At 47.8% G+C, this 12,202-nt stretch overlaps 1 protein-coding gene across 1 annotated transcript in view; it reads right to left on the reverse strand.

The window, feature by feature from the left end:
- Positions 1–2,588: 2,588 nt before the first annotated feature.
- HS3ST2 (heparan sulfate-glucosamine 3-sulfotransferase 2) overlaps positions 2,589–12,202 on the reverse strand; it is a 115,371-nt gene continuing 105,757 nt past the window's right edge. The window contains exon 2 of the mRNA XM_084772838.1: positions 2,589–4,022. Within this exon, the coding sequence (XP_084628964.1) occupies positions 3,404–4,022 (619 nt within the window). The 3' untranslated portion in view covers positions 2,589–3,403. The remainder of the gene's footprint in view (positions 4,023–12,202) is intronic.

The following is a 12,202-nucleotide window of genomic DNA, read 5'->3' on the forward strand; positions in this document are numbered from 1 at the left end:
TTTCAATAGGAAATGCTATAGGATGAATTATTGCTCCCCTCATGCAGCTTGACTGTCTGTTCACCAGAGGCTCAGGGTCCAGGAAGCAATGGCTGCTCATTCTTCCACATTACATTTTCAGATCCACAGGGGAAACTGCATGGAGACACCTCTCGGTACCACAGGCACAGTCGCCCGCTGTCTGGAAGATGCTTGGTCCACAAAACCTGCCTGTGCATTCAGCTAATGCATTAAACTTTGTGTCCTTGACCCTGCCAAGTCACATTCTGCCTTCCAATGACCAACAGGCACTTTTACTAAAAAGCAGTAACTCTTCACTCAGTCTTGCAAGGCAGGATGGAAACTTGGCATCTCTGCCTTCATTTGGACCTGGTTCTCTTTCTTGGGGTCACATGATCACGCAGGCACAATAATCACCCAAGGAATATCTATCCAGAAACACTAGATATCTCCCCTATCTTATTCTCCTTCAAGGCTAAAGGCACAAAAATAAGAATCACAGAGCCTCTTACTGTCAGTGTTTTATAATGTGCTGTTCACGATCCGTGAAGGGCATCGCAAGGCTGTAGTCATTGTCTCAAGTCTGCAGTTGCCTCTGATGCCAGGGACAGCAGAGCCTTGCAGGAACAGAGAACCTCCCAGGTGAGGAGGTTACCCTGGAGCACGGGTGATTGCCCCATGGTTGCCAGGTTGTTCCTCCTCAGTGATAAGGTCTTCTTTGGACCATAGTGAAGAGCCAGAACTGGGCAAGAGCATCCAGACCACATCTTGACTAGGGTGGCTTGATTATGGTTTAGCTTTTGCCTCCTGGTGAAACTCTTCCTCCATTTAAACCCAAATCTCTAAAGTGCCCTGAAGATGGACTTGGGATCATGTGGTCCCTTTTTCTGTTCCTCTTCCTAATGTAAATATGGACCAAAACTCCTCTCTCTGATTTTCATCATTATTCATCTTAATTAATTTTTGGGACAGGAGGCTGAGTGTGAGCCTGCTGGGGATTTTGCCCTAAAACTCTGTTAACACCTCTATAAATGTCTAGCATAACACATGAATGCAAAGGCCCTTGGAGGTTCTGCAGTGCTCCCTGGCTCTGAGACCATGGAGTCATTCAGGGAACATTCAGCAGCAGTTTGCCTCCTTGGCACATCATTATCCAAGGTCCTGTCTTCAGTATCTACCCACACACCTACACATCTATCTATTAAACATTTGCTGTGAGACTGCTGAAGGTTAGCATAAAATAGTCTTGATCTTCAGAGAGTTCATGGTCTATTTTGAAACACATTTAAATGCCTAAGTGTTATCTGGTGTAATAAAATCTGTTACTGACAAACTACCGAATAAAGTCAGAAGAGTGGGAAGATGACGTCACCAGAGGGAGATTGCCTTACAAATGCCAAGCAAGTGGTACTTGAGTGAAGTCTTGCTGGGCCAAGAAGATTACACATATCAGGGAAGGGGGCTGTGTAGGAACTGGAAAGCCCAAAAATTCAGGCCCCACCCAAAAGTGGCCAATTCTCATGGCAGAGTATTGGTCTCTTGTAGCCAAGTTTTCATTTTTCTTTTTAAAGAAGCTGAAACCCCACACTTTGATTGTCAGCTGTTTCAAAGCATCACACTGGCCAAGCAAAATCATATCTGATGCTTCCTCAGTCCTTGGCCCTTCAGTTTGATATTTTCAATTGGAAGTATCTCAGCAGAGATAGGATACAATCAAAATTATGCTTCAGAGAAGATGGGCCCGCAGTGCATGGCTTCAACCCCAGATGCTCAGGAAGCTGAGGCCGCAGGACATTAAGCTCAAGGCCAGCCCGGGCAACTTACTTAACGAAGCTCTACTCAAAGTGAAAAACTACAAGGGCAGGGGAGAGAGCAGAGTTAGTAGACCTTCCTGAGGAAGCGTGAGAGCCTGGGTTTGGTCACCTGCACCCAAGGTAAAAGCTGGACTTGGCGCCATGTCTTTGCAATCCTAACACTGGGTGGAAGTGGACACAGGAAGATCCCTGGGCCTCTTCCTTAGCCAACTAAGCCTGACTGGCAAACTCCAGGCCTAAGAGACTCTGCCTCAAACAAACAAACAAACAGACAGACAGACAGACAACAACAACAACAATCTACCTGAGAAACAATATCTTTACTGGTAAGTCTTGAGCTAGTGAGAGACTCTGTCTCAAAAAAGCAGTGTGGATGGCCTATTTAATGAATGGCCCCTGAGACTGACCGCTGGACTCCGTATGCATGTGCACACTGTAGGTGCATCCACACAAACACACACACACTCTCCTGCGCGCATGTACACAATACGCTAACACAATAAGAAAATAAATGCAAAACACTTGCCTAGCATGTACAGTGGTCTGGATTTAATAGCTAGCACTGAAGAGAAATAAATAAATAAATGAATAAATAAATAAATAAATAAATAAATAAATAAATAATGAATAAGACTCACTCCTTACAGATCTCTATGCAGTGTGTCTGTACCAGCCTCTAACAGCCGGAACACCTCCCCCTCTCCACACCTGCTTCTCCCCAGCTTAGTCTTCACACCCCCAGCCACCCTTAGCTGTCCCCCCAAGTCCTTCCCATCACTGACTGCTTCTTACACTGGGGTTGACTGATGAATTGAAGGCCTGGCTTAGATAGAAAGACTCAACGCTAAGGACACGAGAGAGCCATATTTATTTCACATGGACAAGCATGATTCCGTGCATGCTGAACATGAAAGCTCGTGTGAAGAAAGTACCCGTAACAGCAGAATTATGTGCTTTTTTTTTTTTGTCCACAGGGAGCAGGGAGAGTCACAGAGTGCTTTTCAAAGACAGCATCCTCCAAGCACAGTGGAGACCACCGGCTTTGAAGTCACTGGCTCATTTTGTCATCACAGAGTCCATCTCCTGGAGTGGCCAGAGAGGTGTTTTTGGCTCTGTACATTGTTGATGAGCTGTGTCCTGAAGAGGATGGAGGGCATTCCCCCATCCCACCAGTTAGGGCTGCTGGGGGAAACTAAGCTCAGGGGGTAGGTACATGCCACTTGGAATTAAGATGCCCATGGTTGATGCACAGTGATGAGACGGTCTGATGTTTTCACAGCAACAGAACCATCTCCACGCAGAACATCTCCCCCGATACTGGGAGATCCACTCTTCTTACAGCAATTCCCGGACACCTCTCATGGGCAGGTAAGAGCAGATTCTAGAACTGGATGGATATGCCTGAAGCAGGTAGACTTTTCCTGGATGGAGCAGGGGCCACCAGTCTCTTGGTCTTTACTTAGCTTCCTGCTTCCAAGATGATCTATCATGGGGTTCAAGACGGGAAGAGGGGCTGGAGATGAGGATCATGGACTCTGAGAGCAAACCTCGTGGAAGAGACAAGAGTAGAGCCCTTGTACCTCAGAGAATCACTCCCACCGGAAGTCCTGCCCAACAGTTTCATAAAATTTAATATTATAAGGTCTATAAAATTCCCGGAGCTGGTCTATGACCTCGGGGTCGATCTGTACATGAGTTCTCCCTTTTGATTTGCCCAGGCATCGAGGCAGGAGGGTCGACTCGGGCTTTTTCAAACAAGGGAATCCTTTGGTCTTGTTGAAGTAGAAGTGCTTGTCTGTGATGAACCTCTTGATGCCCAGGAAGTCCTGAATGCGCCCCATCTCACCAGCTGGGTCGGTGATGAGTCGCTCGCCACTGACGAAGTGGATCTGAGCCAGGGGAAAGTACCGCAGCCAGCTCTCCAGGTGTAGCGCATACATGCCGATGCGGATGGCGTTCCAAGACACGTCCACCAGACCCAGGCTGCGGTTGCGGAAGGACAGGCCCTCAAAGGTGGGGATGTCTGGCTTCTTGGAAAGGGTCTGCGTGTAGTCAGAGATGGCTCGGGTCACCGGGTTCCGCACCACCACGATGAGCTTCGTGTCTCGCGACATGTTGAAGATCCGTCGAGGGGCTTCTTGAGTGACAAAATAGCTGGGTGTCTTCTCTAGTGTGATCTGGGTCTCCAAAGTCCTTGGCATCAGGCTCCTGGGGGAGGGGGGAAGGGAGGGGAGGGAAGCAACACATCATCAGAGTGTGGCTGTTTTGGGCGTGCTGCTGTTAGCTCTCTCCACTTGGTGACCCATGCAGGCCTCTCTCCTACCCCAGTTGAGGTTCTTACTTGGTGAGAAAATCACTCCGACTAATGTTGAATCTTTTAAAAATATATTTAACAAGGAGTTCTTTAAGAAAGAAACAAACTAAATATCTGTCACTACAGGTTAAAATGAATTGTTTAACCAAACCGTAGAGCCCAGTAAATCTATATGTATTAATATGCAATGATCTCCAACATACAGTAAGCCTCTGTCTCTACGGGTTCTACAGCCAGAGATTAGACCAGCTGTGGATTGAAAATATTGGGGGAGGCCAGGCAAGTGGGATGGTCTGAGTTTGTGTCCCCAGAATCCATGTAAAGATGTGTATCTATGTGTCTGTAAATACTAGCACTCCTGTGCAAGGTGAGCAAAGATAGGGAATCTGCGGACGCTCCTGGCCACCTAGCTTGGTATGTACCTAGTGCTGACCTGTCCACTTCACTGGGAAGTAGGAAGACAGAGACATGAACTTAGCCTACCTTGTTCTAGAACCAAAGAGAACCCAAGCCATGGGGCCTCCCCGCACAGAGAAACAGAGAAGAGACGTTGCCTCAAGCAAGGTGGAAAACAAGGAACAATACCCGAGTCCGTCCTCTCATGTCCACACTCATGACATGCTACACACGTGCACACACACACATTCACACACATACACTGTACACACAGACACACACACTGTACACACAATGCACACACGCAAATTAAAAATACTTTAGGAAAACGCATATGTACTAAATCTATACAGCTGTTTCTTTGTATACAATATTATTGCATTGTGGACTATAAGTCAGCCATCTAGAGATGATTCAAAGACTACATGAGGGCAACTGTGGTACGCACGCAAACACCATACCACCGCATATAAGGGACTTCAACACCCACAGGGTTTGGAACTGTGGGGACTTATTGGTGTTGTAGGGACAAGAATGACGCTAACCTTTATAACGAAGAAAGGCCATCTTACCACAGGAGGGAGACACAGGGCTCTGGTAACCATAGTTAGTGCTGTGGGGAGAACTGTATGTGGGTGGGGAGAGGTAGGCAATCGGGGATAAATGAGAATTACATTTGATTGTATAATCTTTTACGCTGCTTGAAATTTTTAATGTGTTTATTATGTATTCAAAAATACAAAGTAAGCCGTTGAGTATTATCCCGGCCAAAAATTTTTTTTCTTCAGATATATTAAAATCTTTTTTTTTTCTTGAGAAGCAAAAGGCTTGTTTTTTGCAAGAATAGCAACTGCTATAGAAATGAGTTCTGACGTCTTCTGTGGAAAAAAAAAATCGGAATTATATCCTTTGTGTAGGCTGCACGAAACACAGATCTCTCTAGGCTGGTGGCAACCCCAGCCAGAGCCGGGCAATGCAACCCTCTTTCCCCTGCCCCCTTTTTATTTTCTGCCTCTGCTTGGGACTTCAGGGGATGAAGGCAGCAGCTCTGCAATCTCCCATCCAGATGTCCCTCTCTCCAGCCTTGATGCAGAGCACCCCCTCCTTCCCGTTCCCTGTTGCTACTTTTTTCTGAAGGTCCTGTTTTGTCTTTAACCCATGACTTCTTATTGCCAGCTGCGCATGGGCACTGCCTAAGGGAAGATTCTTTTCTTCCTATCTTTCTTCCTTTTTTTCTGGTTCTCTCTTGCTTAGCTTGTTTCTTTCTCCCCTACACTTTTACTTAAATAAAGACCCTAAACTAATCAATTCAAAAATATTTGGGGCTAGGTCTGTTTTGAAGCTTGTTTTAGAGGTTTACACTTAGTTAGGCGAGGTCAAGGAGAAACCGGAGTTAGACATACCGTGTCCCCAGCTCTGCATCACCATCCCGGAAGCATGGCTCTCACACACCACTGGGACACAGAGTTACCATTCCCAGCATTCTCCCTACATCCTGGCACCTGCAGCTGGCCCCACCTCCGCCTGGCCCCACCTTCCGCCTGGCCCCACCTCCACCTGGCCCCACCTCCACTTGGCCCCACCTCCACCTGGCCCCACCTCCACCTGGCCCCACCTCCACCTGGCCCCATAGCTTTCCAGCTTCTGCCCTGCCACCTGTTCTTTTCTTTCCTCTTGATACTCTCACTCACAGCCTTGTCATTGACACTGTCAGGACTCTAAACTGTTTTGCCCTGAAATTTATTCTAGGGCCGGGAAACGGGTTTAATGAGGAATCTCCCAAAGACGCATCCACGTAGAGCCTTCGAGCATGGCTTTAGTGGGGAAAGAGCCCATGAGTATGTACAGGTAAAGTCCCACAACCCGGGTATGTGGGACTCAAATCCACAGCAGCAACCTTAGACACGCAGGGAAGATGATCCGCCTAGACTGTAAAGTAGTAAGCCTGACGGCCAAGAACAACATGGCTGTCACCAGAGGCTATGGGACGGGCACAGAGCGCTGCTCCTTCCTAGCATGCACAGGAGACCAGCCCTGTTAGCAATCTCACCTCCAAAACTGAAGAAAGAATCATCTGTTGTTTTAATGGTACCTGTTTCCTGGTCACTTGCTATGGAAGCCGCGGGAAATGACAGGTTACAACTCTGACTCTTTTCACCTTTACCACAGTTCCAAACTCACTATTCCTGTCCTCAAATTTATCTACGAGCCTCTTGATTTCACCTCCTTCCATTTTCTGGACCCAGTGGACAGTAATTTCAACGTCGTCATCATGTCTCACATGGTCTCTCAGCATCTAGCAGTGCAGCATCCCAACTGTTTATCCTTTCCAATTCTGCACCCATGTCCACCCAGAAGACACACCCCCCCCCCGCCCCGAGACTTCAGACAGTGAGTCTTCAGCTATGTGTTACATCGGTTTTTACAGCACCCCATATTATTCTTCATTGTTTCAAATTCTCACTGTAGGCTCTCAACACTGCTGCTCTTACCCACCCATGACAGAGACTAGTCTCCCACACGTAAGGGAGGTATAGGCTCTCATATTCTAATTCCTTCAGTTTCCTCCTATTCAGTCTTGAATTTGGCCTTTATCTGAGCCCATCCCCAGGCTCTCTTGCTAGTTGCAGAGAATAAGGTATGCTGGGCTCATGGTCCACCTGTGTGAGAACAAGGTGCGCTGGGCTCATGGTCCACCTGTGAGGACAAGGTGTGCTGGGCTCATGGTCCACCTGTGAGAACCAGGTGTGCTGGGCTCATGGTCCACCTGTGAGAACAAGGTGTGCTGGGCTCATGGTCCACCTGTGAGAACAAGGTGTGCTGGGCTCATGGTCCACCTGTGAGAACCAGGTGTGCTGGGCTCATGGTCCACCTGTGAGAACAAGGTGTGCTGGGTTTATGGTCCACCTGTGAGAACAAGGTGTGCTGGGCTCATGGTCCACCTGTGTGAGAACAAGGTGTGCTGGGCTCATGGTCCACCTGTGTGAGAACAAGGTGTGCTGGGCTCATGGTCCACCTGTGTGAGGACAAGGTGTGCTGGGGTCATGGTCCACCTGTGTGAGGACAAGGTGTGCTGGGCTCATGGTCCACCTGTGTGAGAACAAGGTGTGCTGGGCTCATGGTCCACCTGTGTGAGAATAAGGTGTGCTGGGCTCATGGTCCACCTGTGTGAGAACAAGGTGTGCTGGGGTCATGGTCCACCTGTGTGAGAACAAGGTGTGCTGGGCTCATGGTCCACCTGTGTGAGAACAAGGTGTGCTGGGCTCATGGTCCACCTGTGTGAGAACAAGGTGTGCTGGGCTCATGGTCCACCTGTGAGAACAAGGTGTGCTGGGCTCATGGTCCACCTGTGTGAGAACAAGGTGTGCTGGGCTCATGGTCCACCTGTGTGAGAACAAGGTGTGCTGGGCTCATGGTCCACCTGTGAGGACAAGGTGTGCTGGGCTCATGGTCCACCTGTGTGAGGACAAGGTGTGCTGGGCTCATGGTCCACCTGTGTGAGAACAAGGTGTGCTGGGCTCATGGTCCACCTGTGTGAGGACAAGGTGTGCTGGGGTCATGGTCCACCTGTGTGAGGACAAGGTGTGCTGGGCTCATGGTCCACCTGTGTGAGAACAAGGTGTGCTGGGCTCATGGTCCACCTGTGTGAGAACAAGGTGTGCTGGGCTCGTGGTCCACTTGTGTGAGAACAAGGTGTGCTGGGGTCATGGTCCACCTGTGAGGACAAGGTGTGCTGGGCTCATGGTCCACCTGTGTGAGAACAAGGTGTGCTGGGCTCGTGGTCCACCTGTGTGAGAACAAGGTGTGCTGGGCTCATGGTCCACCTGTGAGAACAAGGTGTGCTGGGCTCATGGTCCACTTGTGTGAGAACAAGGTGTGCTGGGCTCATGGTCCACTTGTGTGAGAACAAGGTGTGCTGGGCTCATGGTCCACCTGTGTGAGAACAAGGTGTGCTGGGCTTATGGTCCACCTGTGAGAACAAGATGTGCTGGGCTTATGGTCCACCTGTGAGAACAAAGTATGCTGGGCTCATGGTCCACCTGTGCTCAGCTCACTTCCTCAGAATTTTCTGAATACCCATCCTGAGGCTCCACAGTCATTGCACAGTCATCTGATGCAACTGATATCTTTGTTTCAAAACCCAAAGTCTGTACCACATTGCTTGAGCTGGAAGTTTTAATAGTTGCTCCTAGTTTGGAGTGGGCCAGTTTTTTTTTATTAATTTATTCTTGTTACATCTCAATGGTTATCCCATTCCTTGTATCCTCCCATTCTTCCCTCCCTCCCATTTTTCCCTTATTCCCCTCCCCAAGACTGTTCCTGAGGGGGATTTCCTCCCCCTGTATATGCTCATAGGGTATCAAGTCTCTTCTTGGTAACCTGCTGTCCTTCCTCTGAGTGCCACCAGGTCTCCCCCTCCAGGGGACATGGTCAAAGGTGAGGCACCAGAGTATGTGAGAAAGTCATATCGAGTGGGCGAAGCCAGGTATGGTAGGATGTCTTTAATCCTAGAACTTGGAAAGCAAGAGGATTATTAATTTGAGGTTGTCCTGGGTTACGTAGTAAGACCTCCACACTGTCTCAAAAGAAGAGAGACAAAGAGAAAGAATTAAAACAACCCCAAATGCATTTCAATAGAATTCTTTGGCTAGAGTTTCTTAGGCATAAACTTGGTGTACATTATAACTAGACTAGTAGGGGTTTAGGATGAGAGTAACACAACTGCATATATGGAAAACCTCTAAGGGTTTTCCAAGCTCAGTGTTATTGCTGCAAAGGTCTTCCCTGCCACAGAAGCTTGGTGCTTGGCTGGCCATGAAATCTATTTCTTTGTAAAATTCTTTGGTACAATGAGGACGGTTTGAGAGGGGAGCGGTGGCAGCAGCACTTCTGGAGCTTTAGCAGGCCAACTGTGAACTTTCGCCCTCAGCATCCATTAACATCTTCCCTTTTACTAGTTTGGAAAATTCCGATCAATTCTGGTGACCTCCAGAGTAGCACAGCATCCCCCAGCTGGACGCTAACAAAGGCTCTACCATTCTAATTTCTAATAGGCACATCAGTTGCAAAACCAACAGGAGCTGTGCTAAAATAAAGGGACCACATTACGGGCTGGAGAGGTGGCTCAGTTTGGATTCTGGTAACCACAAAATTAGCCAGGTGTGCTGAGCATGTGAGCAACACCAGTGCTGAGACAGGAGGATTGCTGGGGCTTGCTGACTGCCACCCTAGCTCCAAGTGCAGTGAGAGACTCCATCTCAAGGGAATAAGGGGTGAGGTGTATGTGATAAAGTAGGATTCCCAAGGTCCTCCTTTGGCTTTGGCACACACAGGTACACACACACACACACACACACACACACACACACACACACACACACACACACACGGGGACCTGAGACTGCGCCTTGAAGGCTGCCTTTTCTCCTTATGTCACACACAGAAATTTGCTTGTTTACAGTTGCCAGCAAACACTGCTTCACCCATAATACGTCTCTCAGTCTCAGTCTCCCAAACCAAACCAAAACTAAAACCAGGAGACTATTTATACACTTGCTGTTTGGACTTACCCTCCACCCGCTGTTTTATCTTGCTTGGCAAGGGTTTTTCTCCTACAGGCAGTCACAGCCTGGATTTTCCTTTGTGGAACTGCCACACTCTTGCTTTGGACAAAGTCATGATGGGTTAAAGAGTGGGCATGTGCTGGAAGTCAGGCAAATGAATGCCTGTCTAGTGTCCTAAGATGGAAATTGTGTCATAAGGACTGAGGATAGTTCTATGAACCAGACACAGGGTCCTGGAGTGCGTGCCAGTAGCTTCCCCTGGCTCTCTGGGATCTTACCCTTTCTCAGGTGGCACACACTGTGCCAATAAATGACTGTCTCTTAAGTGACAGGTGGCTCCTGCTGCTTGCAACTCTGACTTTTGTAATCTGGCTTCTTCTTCTTTTCTGTGGAAGCTACCCCGACTCCTGATGATAAACCCCATGAGGGTGGGGTAGGGTGCAGCACATGTGTGGATGTGCCCACAAAGTGTGGCACAAGGGACATCTCCAACATATTGTTAAAAAGAGCCATGTATGTATGTAAGTATGTATGTATGTATGTATGTGTCTGTCTGTCTATTATCTGTCTATTTATTTATTCATTTACTTATTTATTTATATTTGTGTATGTGTTGTCTTCCTGCATGTATGTCTGTGCACTGTTGTTTTCAGTGCCCGTGGGGTCCAAAAAGGAGCATTGGATCCTCTAGAACTGGAGTTGCCGATGATTATAAACCCCCATGTCGGTGCTGGTTGAACCTGGGTCCTCTGGAAGAACAACCAGTGCTCTTAACTGCTGAGCCTCTCTCCAGCCCTCTCTATATATTTGAGATTTAAGTGGAGTCAACAACCCCTCCAGTCTGGGTATGCTTTGAATTCCTCAGCTTCTCTCAAATTCTCAACTCTCTGCAATCTATCCTGGGTCTTCTCAATAGGCTATCTTTCGTTTCTCTCCTTCTACACAATCTTCCTGAGTGACCTACTTCCTCTCCCAGCCTATAGTCATCACCTGGGAAGTTCTTCATAAGTTGGTAATGGAATCTGTAACTTCAGCTTTCCTGTGTCCTAAACTACAGTATCTGACTGTCCGTGGACCAAACATTTCACCTCAACAACTGGACTCATCATTTTTCTCCTCAAATCATGTTGCTGTAAAGACAGCATATCTGTCATTTTTCCTTGGAACACTTGCCTTCCCCGCCTTCCCAAGCCTCTGTCTTCCTCGCCTAGCTACAGGGCTCTCCTGCGATGGATCTCCTATGGTGGCTCACCCTCTGATGTACGTGCTTCAGCTGGCTTCAGTCCCTTCTGCCACCAGGGGAAACGCTCTGAAGCAAATCCAACCAACTCAAGCCCCAGTGGTTCCGTAGAGTAAAGCTGATATTCCATGGAATATGACTTCCCTGCCTACCTTTCTAGAATCAATCCCCATGACTCCCTGGTAACCCGTTGGTCGCGCCACACTGAATGTAAAACCCACTTTCCAAACACAAGTGGTTTTTATATGTGTCTTTCCTTTGCTGAATTTATTTTGGGGGGAACATGTGCACCTGTGTGTGTAGACTTGCATGTGGAGGTCAGAAGTCAACCTCAGCTGTTATTCCTCATACATCTGTCTACTTTGTTTGTTTTTAAAAGACTGGGTCTCTCTCTCTCTCATTGGCTTGGAGCTTGCCAATTCAGCTAGACTGATGGCCATTGAGGCCCAGGGAGCTGCCATTTTCAGTCTTCCATGTGGAGGTGACAAGTATGTGCCACCATGCTCAGCTCTCTGTGTAGATTCGGAGGCTGAAACCTCTCTCATGTGTGGCAAGCACTTTGCTGGCTGAGCTCTCTTCACATGCCTAGATTTTTTTAACATTTCAAGACTCGATACTGGCTTTTGTTTTGCCTGCTCTAAAGACTGCTTCCTCATTTTTATAAGTCTAAGTTGAAGTCTCACAGTCTGTGTCCCTTCCTTGTCGTCTCCTGGTATTTTATATTTATTAGCATCATCCTATCTTTTGGTAATTATCTTTTATGTCTCTTCTTATTACCAAAGACTATTAGCTGTTTGGACATGCCTCTTGTCTCTTTTTGCCTTTGGCATGTAACATGGCTCACCATGATTGCTCAGTGGAATCATGATTCCAA

The sequence above is a fragment of the Acomys minous genome (genome assembly GCF_964271855.1).
Source record: "Acomys minous genome assembly, chromosome: 2".
Classification (NCBI taxonomy): domain Eukaryota; kingdom Metazoa; phylum Chordata; class Mammalia; order Rodentia; family Muridae; genus Acomys; species Acomys minous.